Source organism: Rhinoderma darwinii, chromosome 12, assembly GCF_050947455.1.
Source record: "Rhinoderma darwinii isolate aRhiDar2 chromosome 12, aRhiDar2.hap1, whole genome shotgun sequence".
NCBI lineage: Eukaryota > Metazoa > Chordata > Amphibia > Anura > Rhinodermatidae > Rhinoderma > Rhinoderma darwinii.
This window is the reverse complement of record NC_134698.1, coordinates 76,030,865-76,052,814: the sequence shown is the minus strand read 5'-3', so window position 1 is coordinate 76,052,814 and position 21,950 is coordinate 76,030,865. Positions and strand designations below refer to the sequence as shown.

Genomic DNA, 21,950 nt, shown 5'->3' with positions numbered 1-21,950 from the left:
TCAGAAAAATAAACGTTAAAAAATAGACTGCAGCAGTCTGCTGGGATGAAATGTCATCGCCGGAGGCCGGCCACAGCGGACATTCCAGGTGAAAAACTGCACCACAGTTTGGTGTGCTTTTTTTTTGCCCGTAATTCCCTGTGCTGCACAGGACGGCGACATTGCGTGCTTTTAAGCAGCGTATCCGCCCCGTGTGTACTCAGACTTATACTGCTAATTTTCCGCAATGAAATCTGCAGTAGTTACGCTACGTGTGAACTTACCCTTAAGGAGAAAAGTAGACAAAATGATCTTTTGATACATCAGAGTTTACAGAGTTTTCATATGTATCCGTAGTTTCCTTTAAGGGGTTGTACAGTATTCTAAAGATCTGCTTTATTTCAGAAACAGCGCCACTTCTGTCCACGGGTTGTGTCTGGTATTGCAGTTCAGCCCTATTTACTTCAATGGAGCGGAGCTGCAATACTAGACACAACCCATGGACAGGAGTGGCGCTATTAGGCTGGATTCACACGAGGTCATTACGTCCGTAATGGACGGAACGTATTTCGGCCGCAAGTCCCGGACCGAACTCAGTGGAGGGAGCCGGGCTCCTAGCATCATAGTTATGTACAACGCTAGGAGTCCCTGCCTCTCCGTGGAACTACTGTCCCGTACTGAAAACATGATTACAGTACGGGACAGTTGTCCCGCAGCGAGGCAGGGACTCCTAGCGTTGTACATAACTATGATGCTAGGAGCCCGGCTCCCTGCACTGTGTTCAGTCCAGGAAATGCGGCCGACATACGGACTGTATATCACTGACCGAACACGCTCGTGTGTGGGAGGCCTCATGTCTAGTGCAAGGCACAGCTCAGAGATACATTGAACGCCAAAGATAGAAGTCATGCACTGCCGCCTACGGGTCGCTTCCTGAACGGTTCTCCAGTGGTGTCGCTAGAATCGGGCTTTCAGGGCCCAAGCCCCAGATTTTGGCTCAGATCCAGAGGCACCATCCACATAGTGGCGTAGCTATAGGGGTCACCATTGCGACTGGGCCCTGAAGCCAGGGGGGGGGGGGGGCCTGCGACCTCCTGCACCAAGTCTATAAAAAGTTACTATAGTAACTAGGGCCTATGTAATAAAATACACAGGCCCGTTACTATAGTAATAATATACTTACCCTCCTCGATCCCGAGCGCAGCGGCAGTCCTGACATCTTCTCGCGCCCTGACGCTGTGCCCCGCTGGATGATGTCCAGAGCCGAAAAGGAGGGTACGTGTAACATTACTGTCAGCTGAGGCCATGTATCTAAGCCTACCTTGTGGTAGTCCTAGATACAGGGCCTGGCAGGCATAGATCCATAGCCCATATGTGATCCTGTCTGAAGGGCCCTGTATCTAAGCCTGCCACACATTAGGCTTAGATACAGGGCCCCAACAGACCGTAATCTTATACAGTATAAGATTGCGGGGCTTAGTGTTAGCCTCTGCACCGGCTAGCACACATTATTACCTCGGTACCCACCGCCATCAGGGGTGCTGGGAAGATCTTGGTACGATCCAGTACCCGACCATCAGTAGTGACGGTCAAACACTGGGGCAGCCGCAGGCTGGTAAAGCCCAAAAACCGTGGCCCTTCCCACCCGGGTAATGCTAGGCTGCGGCTGTGTTGTATCTGGCTGGTTAAGGAAAAAAAAAGTTAATTTCTTGCTGCAAACAAACAAGTCACAAAAGCAAAACCCTGTTTATTAATTGCATCCAGCCGGTTACAAAAATACAAAATATATTTTCAGTTGATCTATGTTACAGTGTTACTTATTTTATGTCCCATACCTAACATACATACGCAGGACCCTACGCAGATAGAGGGTGGAGGGGTTTTCTGTATCACCCAATCACCTTCCAGCACTGGTTAGAGACGCAGTGATCGGATTGGTCTGACCCGGACACTGGTATTTATACCCGAGGTCTATTATTAGGACTCCCACTCAACAACAAGATGAATGGACTAAATAAATAATCAGGACAACACTAGATCTATATAACGTTATTACACAGTCAACACACATCAGTATAATAACTCCAGCACAAACCAAAAAACACATGAAAAATACAAAATACTATGAAGTTTTGGGTGAGATTCAAAACATAGGTCTATGTCCCTTACAAAAGGTCCCTATTATATTAATTATAGCTCTACCAATACTCAGAAAACCCCCTGAAGCCCCCCAAATAGAACTATAAACTCTATAATATACTTGTTCCATGTCTCCGCCACTCCCGGGTGGGTCCATAATGACATCACATGACCAGGGCGCCCAATCACTACCAGCTACAATGAAGTTTCATCTATGGTAAGGCAATGCCCGGCCGCAGTACTTGTCCGCTGTGGTCACATGACATCATTATGGAAGACACATTGCGCCAAAAAGTAAAACACTAGAGTGACGAAGAGCAAGAATACAATTTAAAAGGTAAGTATAAGTTTATTTCAGGGTTTTCTCCGGTTAATGGAGAGCCGCTTTAGTGCTCTTATAATTCCACTTAAATAATCAGTCGCCACGACCGATCCTTGTTTAATACTTTAGGTGCCCAACCCAGTAACGCCAGGTACCAATGATGGATATTGAGGGTGTATCACTAGGACATGTAATGTTTGATTGATCTCTCGATGCCTAGAACAAAAAGGGTCTATACTCAGAACCCCCCTATGATTAGATATTGGTTGTCAATATCCTTCTTTGGAATACCCCTTAAAAGAAAAGGGCAAAGGCCCACGCGATATGAAAAGAAGGGCTTCCCTCTCAGCGGATTGGTCAACAAAGATCATGTGACAGACTACATGACTAATTTAAACTGTAGTTACCATGTGGTCGGTCAAATGATCCCTCTGGGCCAACCAGCAGAGAGAGGCCGTGCATTGGCTAAAGCGGATACCCTTAATTCTAGAGGTCTGTGTCTTTAAAAGAAACTTATATGGTAATCAATGAAAACAGTAGCATAGCTATAGGGGTTGCAGAGATCGCAACCAGACCCCAACACCTTAGGGGCCCATGGTGCACCCAGATGCATAGGAAAGCAATATTATAAGAAGGTGCCACAACGTCATGGAGTTCTCCCCCTGTAAAGATAGAATTGATATAAAGGCTATATAATAGGTCATCATCAGACATAATGGAGTTCTGGGCGGTTATGTGAACGGCCAAGGTATCCAAGCTACTTCCAAGGCTCAGAACTGAATTTGGGGGACCATGAACCGGCAGAAAGGGTTACATTTTTTTTCTACATGGACACTTCTTGCAGTCATGAATATTTAAAAGGATCATCCAGGACTAGAAAAACACGGCCGCTTACTTCCACAACAGCGCCACTCCTGTCAACAGGTTGGGTGTGGTATTGCAACTCCGTCCTATTGAACTAAGCCGCTATACTGCACACAAACATCGGACAGGTGTGCTGCCTGAAGGAAAGCAGCCATGTTTTTCTAATTCTGGACAATCCCTTTAAGAAGGAATGACATTTTAATTTGCAGGAGTTATACAGAACACACCGTGTACACAGGGGCCTCGGGAAACGTATGCAGCAACAAACACAAGATACTGGAGTCGAACAAGCAATCTCGTCTGGAAGCCGCTGCCATTGTGGATCAGTCCTTAGGTCCAGGCGGATCAGGAAGATGCAGCAAGAAGGTTTCTCTCTGCCAGGAGTGAAGACTATCCATGGGGGTTGGCAAGGACAAGATCAGGAGCGGAGGATCGGAGCAGGCGCCTCCTATCGGAATGAAACGTCCCGCAGCTGCCGTTATATCGCCGGGTTCAAGGACTTGTCCTTTTCTGGCTGCAAACAGAGAACAATAGTTTCGGGGCTTTGGTTCAATAGCAGCAGGATGCAGACAAGCCACAATGCTACATGAAGGGAGGAGGCACAAGTGCAACAAACGGATGAACAGCCACTACCACACCCATCATTCATAAGACGAGAGCATGCTTAGTATTTTCTGTAAGGCTTCTATAAGAGGCCAGTCACAGAGTTACGTGTAGTGCACCACGCCGGCTTACAGCCTATTAGTCACAGCCATACTACGAGATTAGGCAGCACCATCAAAGGCCTCATGCACACGACCGCGTTGGTTTTGCGGTTCACCGGACCCCAAAAACCCTTGTTTTACATCGAGACTCACGGATCCACAATTCATGACTATCGGCAAAACCGCAAATCGAGACAAATGACTCGTCCTGAGTTTTTGCGGTCCAGATTTCTGTGTAAACCACGATCTGGTGCATGGGGCCATAGAAAAGAATGGGCCCACAAATTTTTTGCCCCACAAAGATACAGAAGAATTGCGGCCGCAATAGCACGGTCATGTTCATGAGGGTTTAGGGTACCCCACAAAGTACTGACACCACATTCTCCCCAACGCCACAAGGCCTGGCTGCGTCCTGCAGAAACAAACATGATAGATACGAGGTATTAATTTATATTTTGGACAAAATACGCAAACCCCCCAACCCGTGTAAAGTGTCATCATTTTGCGAGACACTACACTTAGGGCATGTTCACACGGCTTATTTTCAACCATTTTTCTAGACGAAAAATCGGAAGCCGAACGCCTCCAAACATCTGCCCACTGATTTCAATGGGAAAAACGTCGTTCTGTTCCGATGGAGCGTTTTTTTACGTCGCCCATTGCTTGAGTCCTGAGCAGAGCATCAGCTGATGCTCTGCTCGGGGACTGCAGCGATAGGAAACCCCTGAATTTATCCATATATGGACGCCGGGAGCAGGGCTGGAGTCCCCGGTCAGAGCACTAGCTGATGCTCTGCTCGGGGACTCCAGCAATGGGCAATGTGACAGCCCCTTGTGGTCATGTTCACGAACAGCACATGAAGCAAGAGCTCAGTCACGTGGGGTCGTGTCGGAGAGTCATCGCTATTAGAAAAGCTCCAGCACTTCCTGAATAATTCATGAGGTTTGAACTGCCCCTTTCAGTACAGAATTTTTACATAAAGTACATTAGTAAGTTACTTCGTTTCACATAAATATATTATTGCAATGTAATTTTTGGTCCCCGGATAACCCCTTTAATGTTACAACAAATCACAGAAAATGGGATCAAAACTACCGAAAGTCACAGAAGGCCAAACCTAGTCCCCATGCACACGACCGGATTTTTCATCCATCCGTAAATACTGTCCATAAATACGGATCTGTAGTCATTTATAGTCATTCTGTAAATCATCCTAATTTACGGAAAGATGTCCGTAAATAAAGTCCGTATTGCGTCCGTATTTACGGATCTACTCAAAAAACAAAACAGGAAGAAATCTAGGATAATCCCCTGGCGTTCCGAAGCCGTTCGTAATTACGGAAGCACCCATAGACTTCTATGGGGAGTCCATGCCGTAATTACGGACAAAAAAAAAAAAAAGGACGTGTTCTATAATTTCTACGGCACTGACACCCATCTGTAAAAATACGGAAAGGTGTCAGTGGCCAATAGAAATGAACGGGTCGGTAATTAAGGATGAAAAATACGGTCGTGTGCATAGGGCCTTATGCAGGGGGTTTGGCGCTCTGTATCAGGAAAAGGATTTGTTCCAATGCCTCATACAGATCTATTGTGACATCAGCAGAGAATTGTGGTTGTATTTAAAACACAATTGGTCGATCCCCCTCCTTCCTGCAGCTGACTGCAGGGTACCCTACTGCTGAAAAAGCCACCACAAATCTGTTTGCTGTCAGTGAATGGAATAATTTGTGTTACATCCAAAGGCTGGACATCTACACAGACCTAAAGCTTCTCACAGCTGAGGATTCGCAACAATTGTATCCAGTCTAGAAAACAATCCTGTGTGAGGTTAACAATCTGGACTCCAGACTGATACATTGTAGCAAAACCATCAGGACAGGAGAATTCAGGTCAGAAAAGTTACCTGTTAAAATTATGATTAACATTAGGATTTGCCAGTTCGTTTCCGTAGATTTTCCCTCGCGCTGTCACCGCCCGCCTCCTCCTCCTCCTCTTCCTCCAGCTCCTTTAGTATTTTTGCTGCTTCAGGAGTTAATTCTTCTGATATAAAACAAAAGTTGATGTGAAGGAGTCAGACTGTAAATTAGAGTAAGACTAAGGTCCGGTTCCCACTTATCGTAAACGCAGCGGAATTTCAGCAACAAATTCTGTGTGGAAATTCCGCAGAATTGACAGTAGCAACAAATTGAATGAGATTTGGAAAAAAAAACGCGGCGAAAACATTAATAAATTGACCTGCGGTCAATTAAATCCATGACAATTTATGCTGCGTCTCCGTTGCTTTTCTGTTGCAAATAGCCAAGTGTTGCGACTTTTGCAGCAGAATCGCAGCACTTCAGCCGCAAAAAAAAAAAAGCTTATACTTACTACTCGGGCAGAGAGGGACCCGTCGCCATGACTACGGCCGGGGTAAACATGAACGCTCTCTTTTTTTTTTTACTAGCGCTGCTTTCTGCAACGGAAATTGTGCATAACCGACCCGTGGGAACCTGACGCAAAGGTCCTTTTACACAGCCCGATATGGGCTGTGAAAAAGAGCGCCAATTAACAAGACAGCTCGTTGATCGGCGCTCGTTTGCTCCTTTTACAAGGAACAATGATTGCTTATCCATAGGGACGAGCGATCGCTACTACGATCGCTCGTCCCCATACATTTCCATCACGTCGGCAGACGCGCTACCGACAACGATAATATTTACGGCTACATAAACGAGCAGATCAGCCGATGAACGAGTGTTTGATCATTGGTCCGTGTAAAAGGGCCTTTAGGGCATTGACGCATCTGACAGCCACGTCGGCGCACTGATGGCCGCGCGTTGTTGTGGGAAAACCGGCCGTTTAATTGCAAAATCGTACAGCCATTACCGAATACATCCTTTATGGCCACACGATTTTGTAGGTAAACAGCCGGTTTTCCCACAACCACGCGCGCCCGTTAACAAGCAATTTGACAGCCGCACCAAACAGGGAACATCGCGGCGGTGTCGATGCCGCTCCGTGGGGCCCTTTACCCTTAAAGGGGTAAAACATTTTTTTTTTTTATTTGCTAAAATACATCTAGAACTAAAAGGTTGCAGCTCAGACGTTGACTGTTCCAGTCTTCTGACATACAGCAGAATTTCTTAAATCCGGGTTCAATAGGACAAAACTGGTGCCCAATTATTGGATATTCTGGATCATTGGACAATCAGAAATATAATCTATTGTTGTGACATTTTAGATATTGAAGTTCTACGCTGGAAACAAGTGTCTGATTATCATATCCAGGATTGAAGGAATTTCTCGGTATCTGGTTTTCTAATGTTCCCATTACATATAATTTGTACTTAACCCTTTAACATTTAGGTTAGGGTTACACGGCGGCTTTGAACATGGCACAGGTCGCACGGCCAGAGATCGCGGAGTCGCTCTGCCGGCATCACAGGTAATTATAGTGAATGCGGTCGCAGGATTCCTAGGGATTGTTGTGCCCTGGTAACTTGCGGGTCGTCAAGCGACCACATTCACTTTCATTACCTGCGATGCGATCTTTGGCCGTGTGCCCCGTGTCGCAGCAAAGTGGCCGTGTCGGCCTAGCCTTATGCTAGAGCTGTTGAGATGTAATGAAACTTGAGTATTGCCAAAAGACGTGACCACTCACTGGGGTAGATGGAGCCTTGAGGTCGCTGTCTCTTGGATGGACACAGATAATCTGCAATAAAAACCAGCACCTGAAACAAAGCGAGAACAGGACCCGTTATTAATCAGCCACAGACGGACTGTCACGGTGGACTATATAGTCTGATCCCCGCTATCCCTACTGCAATGACTGGATGGTATTGTTATGACCAGGAGGGATCTCTTGGGCCTCGCAGACCCTGCACCTGCTATGCAGCAACACCCCCCCCCATGTGCATGTGGCTGTGTACGGTACTGCAGCTCTGCCCCATTCAGCAAATGTAGTCAAGCTGGGGCTAAACCGGAGTACCAGACACAGCCATATGGACAAGAGCGGCACTGTGTGCTGTAAGAGGTACTGCCGATTAGCGAGGAGGGGAGGGTTCCGAGGATTGGACCACAGGGGTCCAAATCGACTTACCAGGCCCAAGACCAGACCAAGAAACAGGGTCATCAATCCAAACATGATGTAAGACCCCCAGACGGGAAGGCCGACGTCTTCCACAAAATAGTTGTGACAATTCTGCAATGACAAAGTCCGTTAGAACATGAAGGGTCTTCAGCTGCTGTGAAACTACAACATGAAAAGTTTTTCAGCTTCAATACGCTTTCAACTGTAATTCTTTGCAACGGTTAAGATCTCTGCTTGAAGCCAGTGAATAGGAGTATTCTTTACACTAAGTGGCTAAAATCCCATCCTGCCTAATCCTTCTCACAACTGAGTGTTTGCTACTGTTGTATCCAGTCTACACAATCCCCTGTGAGCTAAACAGTCTGGACTCCAGGTTGATACATTTTACTTGCACTGATACACTGTAGCAAACCATCAGGACAGCAGAGGGATTTGTGCTGCTGATGTATTTAGCTCACTATGGCTGGTGGGTTTGTCTAAACACAGATCAATACATTGCAGCAAACCAAAAGCCACGTACCCGAATCCACACCGACAGCTGGAACAAGGTGGACATGCCGCTCATTCTGCAGGGAAGCACATGAAGCAGACATTATAGTAATATCAAGTACGGAACGTCCGGCTGGCAGACAGGTTAGGGCCTGTTCACATCAGCGTTGGCTTTCCGTTCCAGGGTTCCATCTGAGGTTTCCGTCGGGTGAAGCCCGCAACGGAAAAGTCAAACTGAAACCACAGCTTCCGTTTCCGTCACCATTCCGGCAGGTTTACGTTTTAATGACGGAATCAATAGCAGAGTCGACTGCGCAGTTGATTCCGTCAAAACGACGAAAACCTGCTGGAATGGTGACAAACGGAAACCATTAGCAATGTTTCCGTCACCATTGATATCAATGGTGAATGAAACGGAAGCTGTAGTTTCACTTTCCGTTGCGGGGTTCACCCGACGGAAACCTCTGACGGAACACCGGAACGGAAAGCGAACGCTGATGTGATCAGTTTTTATCTTTGCATCTGTCTTGTTTACATTTTTACTCCGTGCATGTGAAGAAAATGGATCCGTTAAACGTAATGCATGAGGCTTCGTTCACATCTGCGATAGGGTCCTGTTCCGTCCGTGTTTTCCGCCGGAGCGGGACCCTGACTGACAAATGGAAACCAAAGGTTTCCACCTCCATTGATTTCAATGGTGACGGATCCGGTGCCAATGGTTTCCATTTGTCTCAGTTGTGATTGGAACCAATAGAGCAGTCGACTACGGTATTCATTCCGTCAAAACGACGGACGGAACCCTTGCAAAGCGGTGACAAATGGAAACCATTGGCACCGGATCATCACCATTGAAATTAATGGTGATGCAAACGGAAACCTATGATTTCCGTTTGGATTTCGTTCATGGGTTCCCCTGACGGAACGGAGTCCCGACGCAGATGTGAACGAAGCCTTAGAGAGGCAGAAAGTCCTGCTGAAAATTATAAGCAACAACTAAATACAGAAGTCACGGTTTCCCCACGAGACATTTAGGACACATCCACAGGATATATTATGAATGTCAGATAGGTGCAGGTTCTACTGCTCGGTGTTGCGGCGTGATTTCCGACTACGAAGAAGAAAACAGCATAGATCGCTGAGCTACGCTGTTCCCATAATGGTCATTCACTACTATGGGAGCTACAGAAACAGCGTAGCTCAGCGAGTTACAGAAACAGCGTAGCTCAGCGAGTTACAGAAACAGCGTAGCTCAGAGAGTTACAGAAACAGCGTAGCTCAGAGAGTTACAAAAACAGCGTAGCTCAGCGAGTTACAGAAACAGCGTAGCTCAGAGAGTTACAGAAACAGCATAGCTCAGCGAGCTACGCGGTTTTCTTCTTCATGGTCGAAAATCACAAGCTTCAGCCGCAACACCGAGCAGTAGAACAGGGTTTAGGTGGCCCAGCTCTAGAGAGAGGTGCAGGAGGTGGGACCCGCATCTATCTGACATATCCTGCGGATAGGTCATAATTGTGTCTCTCATGGGAAAACCCCTTTAAAGGATGTCAGATGCGTTACCTGCACTGGCCAGTAGGAGGAGCTCCCTCTAATAAGTTGACAGGTAGCGCATTTTACAAGCCGTTCCCTTTAAATACCCACATTATTGAGGGTCTCCATCTCCATTGAACACAAACACCACAAGGGGCTGTATCTACTTACAATAGGGAATCCGGGCCAAACCATGAGGACACTGGTTCTATCGACTCCCATTCCTTCTCATTGATAAAGTTGATGAAGTCCTTCTGCGTCCTAGGACCCTGGTACTTCCGGAACACTCCATCTTTACAACTACATTAAACAGACAGAATATTTGAAGAGGTCTGAATCACATTCACTTAAAGCGCTTGTCCAGGAGCTTCAAAACATGACTGCTTTCTTCCACAAACAGCACCACACCGGTCCACAGGTGGTTTGTGGTATTGCAGCTCAGCGCTATTCATTTCAATGGAGATGCAATACCAGATGTGGCGCTGTTTGTAGAGGATGCAGCCATGTTTTTCTAGCCTTGAACAACCCCTTTAATGGGCCGGATCACTTCTTGTCCATCAGTGAGGGAGGGTGGTAGATGACTGTATACATAAGATATTCACAAAGCGGCACTCGTGGCCAATCATGTGCTTCCTACGCCAATCACCCTAAAGCGATGACCTATGAAGCTGCCCATACATTAGACTATGGACGGCCAAAAAGGACGGATTAGACCATTTTCTGCCGACCAACGGCGCCATTCCATGACATGAATGACCGATGCCGACAGATCTGTTGATTTTTTGCGGTCATGGTCGGGCGCAGTCTCGTAAAGCGGTTTATACAAAACGACAGATCTGCATCCCATCAATAAAAGCCCAGACCAGGCCACCGATCTGGGGACGCCAAGATCGATCGGCGACTGGTCAGTTTAACGTATGGTATCGTCGTCCAGAGCGAGAATGGTCATGGATGACAAGTCATACAGAAAACGGCCGTCTAAGACATCACTAATGTATGGCCGCTCAGCAGGAGGCACATCCTCAGTCACAGCCTCATAATAGGGAGATCAGACGGGAGCTCAATAGCGCCTGCTTACTAATATATGACAGGTTCCCTTTAAAAGGGGTCTTGCCATATATCTGGGGGTCCCAGCAGTTAGCCCCCCAGCAGTCAAAAGATTTATTACCTATGCTATAGATCGGTGATCAATGTTTATGGGAAAAGTCCTTTAAGGCACAATTCACACTGCTTGAGTCTTCCATCAGATGTTATAATGGGAGTATTTCCCGGCGTATAGCTCCGACGGAAGGTTCCAGCGTATGCCACCATGTAGGTACACAGTGGCATATGTCGCCTATAGGGTCTCATACAAAAGACGTATACTGTGCGTTACACTGTTGTCGACTACGCTACTCCATACAGTGAAGAAAAAAGTACGCCAGAGCATATCATCCTGAAGTATAAGAGCTAGTTCACACACAGTTTTTTGGTGCGGTTTTGGACTCGGAAACCATGCCAAAAGATGGCTGAAATAGCCTCCCATTGATTGTAATGGGAGGCGAATGGTGTTTTTTCCCCACTAAAAAAACGCGGGAAACAAAAAGCGGTATGCAATTTCTTCCCGTGGTTCCGTCTCTGAGCTCCCATTGAAATCACTAGGAGGCAGAGAAGGCGTTTTTTTTTTGCCCGCGGCGCTCAATGTCTGCGGATGAAAAACGCGGCAAAGAAAGCGCAGGCAGGGCCAAATCTACTGTGTGAACAGGGCCTAAGACGACACCCATACGTCAGTTCTATGGGGTCCTATGGCGAGAAATACACCCCAAGTACAATACAAACGCAATATGAACAGAGCCTCAGGCGGCAGGGATTTGCTCCTATACGCCATGCCTGCCCAGGATATATACAGTACACCTTTTGCATGGCGCTGTGCCCTTAAATTCCAGACCCCGGTGCCGTTCTCGCTGGAACACGTATTTGATTTTTGGGTCTTCATTCTGCCCGCTTGTAGGTTGAGATATTAACCTCAGCGGATTACCCAGAACTTGCCAAACAGCGCTGACCTTTCCAATCAATGTAATACTAATAATCCCGCAGAGACGGGCGCACAGATGGCAGAGCGCCAGGACCGGCTGCATTGAGGAGGAAGAATAAACGTTGACAGAGAGATTATCTGCCGCGTTAGAAAGATTACACCCACACTCCGCGCCAGTGTCTGTATACAGGCGGCCTCAAATAACCCTCCGCCAGTAAATAGATCTCCAGTCACCTTATTTTTTGTCATATCTGTTCCATGGTAACTAATATAGCTTCCTATAGAGATGGTCACCCAGCTTTCTGAGACTCCTGAATGGCAAGTCATATAGTAACATATACTATTCCCCAGGATCACTGCATAACGTGACAGATTTGCTTTTCAAGACTATAGGAAAGCTGTGCAACCACCACCCCTGTGGGATCTGAACCTGCAACAATATTGGTTGCCACCCAGCTTTCCCAGAAACAGAAGAACCGCTACATAGCTGTAAGATAGGCCCATGTGAGAGCTGCATGCTTTATACCAAATCAGTCATCGGATTCCGTCAAACGGATCTTACATGAACCTTACATACAGCCGCGTGAATGACGTCTAACAACATAAACGTCTATGCCCCTCAGGGCCTGTGGAAAGCTGGGTGGCAACCTCTATGGGTCTTATAATGGTGGTCATTAGTCGATCTGGTAAGTGAAGAAGATCCAGTTAATTGGATGAACTATAAGAAGACTTAACACAAGAGGGCAGCACTGAGACTTCTATTTGCAGGTATGGGGCACACAGATTAACACTGGCATTGCTTTTGTGCATTTGCTGCCCGTTTGCCGCCACCCCCCCCCCCCTTTTCGTGTTCCAGTCATGGCGCCGATACTCACTGATATATGGTCGGCAACGCGGTGATAATGAAACGGCCGCTCAGACCTGTTAAGACAAGAAGAGTTAAATTACCGCACAGCGGGGGACGTGTTACACAACTCTGTATAGCAGAGACGACATGCGGCTTCCTTCCTGAGGGCAAACGTCACCAGTTCTGGGTAATTCATGATAATCTGAGCAAAATGTGTCTGTGTAAGGCCGGGTTCCCACGCGTGCGGAGATTCTGCAGAATTTACAGTAGCAGCAAAGTGGATGAGATTTAGTAAACCTCATGCCCACGCTGCGGGGAAAAAAAAATAACGCAGAATAAACGTTGCATCCGACCGCTGCAGCCAATCACAGGCTGAGGAGTCACATGGCCTGAAACGTCATCCTGGGAGGCCAGAGCGGACGCCAGAGGAGGGAGGGGGTAAGTATGAACGGCTTTCTTCCACAACTGAATTTCTGTCCGAAAAATCGCTCCACAATGTGGTCGGACACGCTGCGTGATTTTTACTCAGCGCATCCGTCCAGTGGGAACCCGGCCTAAGGAGAACAACCCGGCACAGAGCGGATTGCTCCCAGCTACCATACCTGCCCCCAACCCCAAAATACCAGGTCTCACTGCAAGGGCTAAACTTAGCAGGATAAAATAAATTGTCTTTGTGTTGTTAATTTAAAGGGAAACTCCAGATACTTAAACGGGTTCTCTGTATTTAGTATTAAGAAAAAAAAACAAAATCTGATTAATAATGCAGGAATAATCCGTCCTTAATGAGGATCGATCGCCTCTCCTGACATGTCTATTCTAACAAATACTTGTATTCCCCATGAAAGAAAAATTCTAGAACATCTTTTCTTAGAACTTTACATTTTGCCGTTCCTCTGTTATTCCTCCTAGAAATTGATGAATAAATTGACAACTGGGTGTTACCATTCCTTGTCAAATGGGCGTGTCCCTGCAGTCTCACTCGGTCAGCCCTGATTGGACAGGGTCAGTCTATGTAGAGACACACCCCCAACTGGTAACATCTAGTTGTCAATTTATTCATACATTTCTAGGGGGAATAACAGAGGAACGGCACAACGTGGAATTCTAAGAAAAGAGGTTCCAGAATTATTATTTCATGAGGAATACAAGTATTTAATAAAACAGACGTGTCAGGAGAGGTGACAGATCCATTTCCATTTGAGGCCGATTTCCAAGGATACATCTAAATCACCAGTCTATTTGATGGGGTTGTCAGGCAGCGTGTCCCTAGCAACCAGTCTCTCCCAGATTCTCAAGTCCTAAACTTACCCTATATTACAGATTTTGGACGATGGATCGATGAACAGTCTGGCTGGTTATATTCGCCTGTCAATGCCAGTCATCCCGGTGACACATCGGCAGCTAGATCAGTGACGGGCTTGGTGGTGCTGACCTGTAGCTCCTTATAGCGGATTTCGGAACTATGACAACGACTCAGAATATCCAACAACATTGAGGTTGACAGGTATCTGCCTATGTGGACATCTGACAAGGTCCTTCATGTCATAAAAGGGGCTGATCGGTGGTCTAAATCTCTCATTTCTGATGTGTATGGCCAAGCTTAGAGCTCGAGGAAGAATTAGCGGCTCGTGGCTGTCACTCCGTGGCCGGCCGACACAGAAATCCCGGCCGTGCACATGGCTACGGTCGTGTGCATGAGGCCATAGTCTCTTTATGGCCTTATTAGTCAGATTTTCCTAAAGACAAAGTTTAGGTGGAGCTCCACTTTACAGCGGTTGGGTTCATATGCCCTAATAGAGAATGCAGATGTAATAGAGAAGCATCCCAGCCCCGGGGCTCCACTTTATTAACACTGCAAAAATGTCACATTGTGGCACAGAATGCTACTGCAACTGTTCTCAGGAAACCCCCAGAGGGAATATCAGAAGGATTTCATAACCACTGCATAAGTGACTGAGTTACGGTGAATATCGGTCATAGCCACAGGCGTTCCCTCAATGGGACGTCCCGGAAACATGACTTATTGGGGTCCTCTAAAGTGAATGTCCACCCTTGAACACTACAGTTATTTTTATTTTTGTAATCACAGTAGGATCATTAGAAAAACATGGTTGCCTTCTCTTAAAAAAAAAACACCACACTTGTCCACAGGTTGTGTGTGGTATTGCAGCTCAGCTCCTTTCACTTCGATGTACACGAGCTGCAATACCAGGAACAACCTGTGAACAGATGTGAGGCAGTTTTTGAAAGGAATCAGCCACGTTATTCTCATCCTGGACAAGCCGACAGTGGAGGGATTACCTGGCTGATCCGTGACGTCCACTTTTGCGATATTCACATTGAGATCATCTCCCCATTCTGCAAACTCTTTCCATTCCGCCTGCAGTTTCTGACATGCGGGGCACCACGGGGCATAGCTGCGGAGTAATAACACCGTTATTAAAGGGGGTGCCCAGTAAATAAAGCTAAGTTCCGGTCCAACAAAAAGTTACAAATGTTGGCACACAGCATATTTGCGCTACAATGTGTCACTTTTCTCTTTTGCCAGTTTTGAAGAACTGGACGGGGCCAAGAAACGAGACAGAATTAGGATTTCTAAGGACATTAAAGCGGTGCAGATTGTAGCGTACAGCGGGCGTAGATTTAAAGTTCTTAATACACTTGGCGCTTTTCACACCGATGTAATTCAGTTTAAGACCAGCGAATAAAAGGCATCTTAATAAATCCCCCCCCCCCATGTTTCCATATCTGTCCAGACGATGCATTGACATTTCTATACTATTTCGATGCGTGCACCCTCACACGGTTCAATACCGTTAATTTATGTATTTCGATACTAATCTGTGTATTGTAACATATGAACGTAGTCAGGGTAGGGCTGCGACTGTGTAATACTTCCATTGCCCCGCTGCAGATGGCAGAGATCAGAGAGACCTCTCATCTCCGCCGCTATTCCCCTGAATGCTGGGATCACAGCTTACCGCAGCATCCAAGTGGAAAATGAGAAGGGGGATCCCTGTGACGCGATTGAGAGACATACCATATATGGGCAGAGAGCCCAGGATCCATTGAAGGACCCCAGGGCTGTCTGACCATATTTCCTGTTAGGGCATACTTCTGCCTGTGTACTATCAGTATATAGATATATGCCGATGCATTAAAGTGTACAAATAAAATAGTAAAAAAAAAAAAAATGTTAAATAAAAATTAAAAAAACAAACATTTTTTACAATAACTAAATGTTTGAAGAACTTCTGACGTGTCATAGTGATGTAACAGAGTACAGGCTCATAGAAAGTCTATGAGTCCGTACTCCGATACATCAGATTTCCAGAGAAAGCTGAACAGACGTGAAGCGGCTGAGCGAGCGCTTCTTCCGCTTCGTTTGAGTGATTTGGGGGGGGGGGGGGTCTCAGTGCTCAGACCCCAACAATCAAAACTTCTAAAGTCACTATGACATGTCTTTCAAACGTTTAGTTACCCTTTAAAATTAAAGTCCCAATACATAAAATATACACACTCAGTATCGTTGCGACCGTCATAACACGCACAACAAATGTATAGCGCAATTTATGCTTACGCTGTAAAAAAAATAAAATAAAAACTTCTTTCACTTACTAATGTGAGGCTCGAGGTATCATGAACTTTGAACCTCCGTGTGCCTCACATTAATAGTAATTAACCCCATCATGTATCACACATTAACCCAATGTTGTCTGAGGAACATGATGGGATTAATTACTATTAACTGGTTCCCGACCTCTGGCTGTATTTTTATGGCCAGCGGTCAGGGACGGGTCCTTAAAACCCGAGCCATAGACTTTTTACGGCTCGGGTTTTAACTTGCTGCCTGCGTGATCGGGCCGCTGAATGTCGGGTCTCCGGCTGTCAGTGACTGCCGGGGACCCTGAGGAGAGGATAGAAGCAGCTTTCGCTGCTTCTATCTTCTCCGATGTCTTTTTACAATGAACGCTGTGTATAGGAATAGAGACAGTTGCAGCGGCGCTGTCTCTATTCCTCCCGGTGATCATGTGACTGGTCACATGATCGCCGGGTGCCGTTAGTGGCAGGCGGCTGCTGGGTCTAACTAGACCCAGCACAGCCCAGTTAGTGACAATCGTCACTATGAGAGGGCTGATTTCCCTGCTGTAAAGCCCCAGTTACAGTGGAAAACAAAGAAAAAATATATATAAAGTTCCCCAAAGGTCTTTTTTGACCTTTGGGGGACAGACCATAGTAATAAAAAAAAAATAGTAAAGTAAAGTGCAAAAAAATAAAAAATAATAAATACACATAAAATACCCACCCCAAAAAAAATATTCCCACCCGCCAATCATTGTTGTAACGCTAGCGCCGACCCAATTACCCTAATATAGACATGTAATATATTAAAATTTACGGTAGACAATGGCGATCACAAATAAAAGGTCTATTTTAGGTTAAAAGTATGTTATTACCAAAAAAAATAGCTGAAACGTAAAAAAGCTTCTTTTTTTACTATTATTTTCAAACTTTATGAATAACAATTCTAAAATAGCAAAAAAGGTGTGTATAAAAACGATAAAAAATGAAACCTGCATTGTCTACGGAAAAAACGTCGCAAAAATCACGTCGCTATCCCAACAAATAAAAAAGTTATAGCCATTTAACTAACACGTGCTAAAAAGGGCTAAACGGTGTCTGGTCCTGAAGGCGCAAAATAGCCCGGTCCTGAACTGGTTAATGTGAGGCACACGGAGGTTCAAAATTCACCACACCTCGCACCTCACATCAGAAAATGGAAGAACTTTTTTTATTTTATCGTTTGCAAAATAACGCTTTGGGATTGAGAATTGCAATACTACACAAAGTATCGATATCAAAGTCTAAATTCTGATATCTTGACAACCCTAACACTCCTCACAGCTGAGGGTTTGCTACAGTTGTATCCAGTCTAGACAATCTTCTGTGAGCCGAACCGTCTGGACTCCAGGCTGATACAATGTATCAGTGCAGGTAAATGTAACAAACATCAGGAGAGAAGGTACTCTGCGGTGAGGAGTGTACTCGTCCTGAGCGGGCGTGGTACATTTGGCCAGCACATACTGCATTCCTGATACAATACTTGCCAAAATGCTGCCATCAGCATATGCTCCGGAACTACAAGTCCCAGGGACCCTAAGGGTTGGGCACAGGATGCGGCTTTGTAGAACTACAAGTCCCATGAAGCTTAGGGGCGTGGCACAATTTGCTGCTATTGTATTGTAGTCTAGTCTAGGCTCCGGGCAGGGAATGCTGGGACTTGTAGTGACATCACTTGCTCAGCACTATGATGTGACTTACAATTTGATCATCCATTCCCCCCGTAGAATGTCCCGCCAGCTGTCGTCGGTGATCTCTATCACGTCTCCTTTCCTAGCCAGCACAACCGGGAGGAGAACAAGCAGGAAACAGCGGAGAATGTACAGCGCCATGACACCGCCGGACACCGCCGGCCCCCGCCTCTCAACACCGTACGTGGAAACCGCAGGGAGGAAGCGGACAGTTTGGGAGGAGGAGCCCAAGGCTTCCACGCCCATTCGCGCCACATTGTGGTTGGCAGATGGTCACGTGGTGTGCCATGACCATGTTCGTAATGTCGAGCTGTTTAACGGGCTACAGCGCCACCTTGTGGTTGGCCAATCAACATTGACGATTAGTGTGCAATTCTTGATGTCTAAAAAGTGAAAAAAAAATATTATCAGGGATAACAACATTTGCGTTGGAACAAATGTTTTTTTTTCCTTATCCACATTGATCAAGGCAAAAGTCTATTTGTAAAATTCAACAAAAAAACATTGCTAGGAATATAGTGCAGCAAGTCACAGTACCCCCATAACAGAGCAAGCCAGAGTAGTCCCATAACAGAGCAAGCCACAGTACCCCCATAACAGAGCAAGCCACAGTACCACCATAACAGAGCAAGACACAGTAGTCCCATAACAGAGCAAGACACAGTGCCCCCATAACAGAGAAAGCCACAGTGCCCCCATAACAGAGCAAGACTCAGTGCTCCCATAACACAGCAAGACACAGTGCTCCCATAACAGAGCAAGACACAGTGCTCCCATAACAGACCAAGACACAGTGCTCCCATAACAGAGCAAGACACAGTACCCCCATAACAGAGCAAGACACGGTACCTCCATAACAGAGAAAGCCACAGTGCCCCCATAACAGAGCAAGACACAGTGCCCCCATAACAAAGCAAGACACAGTACCCCCATAACAGAGAAAGCCACAGTGTCCCCATAACAGAGCAAGACACAGTGCTCCCATAACAGAGAAAGACACAGTGCTCCCATAACAGAGCAAGACACAGTGCTCCCATAACAGAGCAAGACACAGTGCTCCCATAACAGAGCAAGACACAGTGCTCCCATAACAGAGAAAGCCACAGTGCCCCCATAACAGAGAAAACCACAGTGCTCCCATAACAGAGCAAGACACAGTGCTCCCATAACAGAGCAAGACACAGTGCCCCCATAACAGAGCAAGACACCGTGCTCCCATAACAGAGAAAGCCACAGTGCTCCCATAACAGAGCAAGACACAGTGCTCCCATAACAGAGCAAGACACAGTGCCCCCATAACAGAGCAAGACACAGTGCTCCCATAACAGAGCAAGACACAGTGCCCCCATAACAGAGAAAGCCACAGTGCTCCCATAACAGAGAAAGCCACAGTGCTCCCATAACAGAGCAAGACACAGTGCTCCCATAACAGAGCAAGACACAGTGCCCCATAACAGAGCAAGACACAGTGCCCCATAACAGAGAAAGCCACAATGCCCCCATAACAGAGAAAGCCACAATGCGCCCATAACAGAGCAAGACACATTGCTCCCATAACAGAGAAAGCCACAGTGCTCCCATAACAGAGAGAGCCACAATGCCCCCATAACAGAGCAAGACACAGTGCCCCCATAACAGAGAAAGCCACAATGCCCCCATAACAGAGCAAGACACAGTGCTCCCATAACAGAGAAAGCCACAGTGCTCCCATAACAGAGCAAGACACAGTGCTCCCATAACAGAGCAAGACATAGTGCTCCCATAACAGAGCAAGACACAGTGCCCCCATAACAGAGAAAGCCACAGTGCTCCCATAACAGAGCAAGACACAGTGCTCCCATAACAGAGCAAGACACAGTGCCCCATAACAGAGCAAGACACAGTGCTCCCATAACAGAGCAAGACACAGTGCTCCCATAACAGAGCAAGACACAGTGCTCCCATAACAGAGCAAGACACAGTGCCCCCATAACAGAGAAAGCCACAATGCCCCCATAACAGAGCAAGACACAGTGCTCCCATAACAGAGCAAGACACAGTGCTCCCATAACAGAGCAAGACACAGTGCTCCCATAACAGAGCAAGACACAGTGCTCCCATAACAGAGCAAGACACAGTGCTCCCATAACAGAGCAAGACACAGTGCCCCATAACAGAGCAAGACACAGTGCCCCCATAACAGAGCAGGGACAGCATTTTACTTTTTTGGCTCCATCCCTTTGCGACATGACGGATTCCCATCAACAGTATACAGCGCCCGATGCCGGAGTATACAGTAGTCTGCCCTCTGTAATGAGACAAGTATCGGTAATGTTCTTGACTTCAGCTCGTTCCCTGTTGACCTTGTTGTTTATGTGTTTATAGAAGAGGCCGGAAACACTTCAGTCATAAACACAGTGATTCCCAGCGATGGGCGCCCAGAGATATAGCAGGTGGCACAGATCTCCTGGGCATGATGCCCTCTCTGATGTTCTGTACACACTAAGCACAGCTGTTCACTTCTCAGCTGAATTGTATCTCCCGGGGAAGTTCACACTAGGAATAGTAAAAGACTTTACTGTAGATTGCCATAGAGTATGGATAGAGCAGTGCTCCCCAACCTGTGGCTCTCCAGATGTTCCAAAACTATAACTCCCATCATGATAGGAGTTGTAGTCTTGCAACAGCTGGAGAGCCACAGGTCACAGATTATAGATACATCACCTTTAGAAAGTATTCGCCCCCCCCCCCCCCTTGCATGCCCCATTCTCCAATGATTTACATAACTGGACAGTAAATGGATATTCAATGACTTAGGAACTTCCCTGTATACAGTCCCTGACTGCAACTTTTCAATAACTTTGTCCCTGAGTTACTCAGCGTGTTTTTTATCATAATTTTTTGCTACAAAACTGACCCATTGTCTAAATACAGTGATATGCCCTATGTTACAGACAATAAGAAAAAATCCTGCTATAAAGTGAGTACTTCTTAGTCCCAAGTCAGGGTATTGCCAGTCCTACCTGTCCGCTCCCAAAATGATTTGGCAGAGCGGCTCATGATCACAGAAACACCACTGCCCATCACTGATCTACCCTAGACCACCGGGGAATCAGGTATTAACTCTTCCACTACCCCAGACCACCAGGGAATCAGGTATTAACTCTTCCACTACCCCAGACCACCAGGGAATCAGGTATTAACTCTTCCACTACACCAGACCAAGAGGGAATCCGGTATTAACTCTTCCACTACCCTAGACCACCAGGGAATCAGGTATTAACACTTACACTACCCTAGACCACCAGGGCATCAGGTATTAACTTTTCCACTACCCTAGACCACCAGGGCATCAGGTATTAACTCTTCCACTACCCTAGATCACCAGGGAGTCAGGTATTAACTCTTCCACTACCCTAGACCACCGGGGAATCAGGTATTAACTCTTCCGCTACCCCAGACCACCAGGGAATCAGGTATTAACTCTTCCACTACCCCAGACCAAGAGGGAATCCGGTATTAACTCTTCCACTACCCTAGACCACCAGGGAATCAGGTATTAACTCTTCCACTACCCTAGACCACCAGGGCATCAGGTATTAACTCTTCCACTACCCTAGACCACCAGGGCATCAGGTATTAACTCTTCCACTACCCTAGATCACCAGGGAGTATGGCATTAACCTCTGCAGTAGCCTAGAC

The 21,950-nt window shown here is 46.5% G+C and overlaps 1 protein-coding gene and 1 long non-coding RNA gene across 4 annotated transcripts; one reads left to right on the top strand and one right to left on the bottom strand.

The window, feature by feature from the left end:
- Positions 1 to 1,711: 1,711 nt before the first annotated feature.
- Positions 1,712 to 18,530, bottom strand: TMX1 (thioredoxin related transmembrane protein 1). Of its 3 annotated transcripts, none has more exons than XM_075844110.1 (9): positions 18,280 to 18,530; positions 15,259 to 15,374; positions 12,986 to 13,031; positions 10,268 to 10,396; positions 8,601 to 8,646; positions 8,090 to 8,191; positions 7,652 to 7,721; positions 5,915 to 6,051; positions 1,712 to 3,818 (listed from the first exon to the last, which is right to left on the bottom strand). In XM_075844110.1, exons 1-8 carry the CDS (start codon positions 18,513 to 18,515, stop codon positions 5,936 to 5,938), a joined length of 861 nt encoding a protein of 286 aa, XP_075700225.1. In that variant the 5' UTR covers positions 18,516 to 18,530; the 3' UTR covers positions 1,712 to 3,818; positions 5,915 to 5,935. The 3 variants fall into 3 exon arrangements, with proteins under 3 accessions (XP_075700225.1, XP_075700227.1, XP_075700226.1); XM_075844112.1 differs by having other exon boundaries at positions 5,915 to 6,048; XM_075844111.1 differs by lacking the exon at positions 1,712 to 3,818 and adding an exon at positions 3,825 to 4,420.
- On the top strand, positions 5,654 to 18,675 carry LOC142664784 (uncharacterized). Its single transcript, XR_012851377.1, has 3 exons — positions 5,654 to 5,900; positions 14,278 to 14,461; positions 18,306 to 18,675. It is a non-coding gene; the product is annotated as an uncharacterized LOC142664784 (long non-coding RNA).
- Positions 18,676 to 21,950: the final 3,275 nt, after the last annotated feature.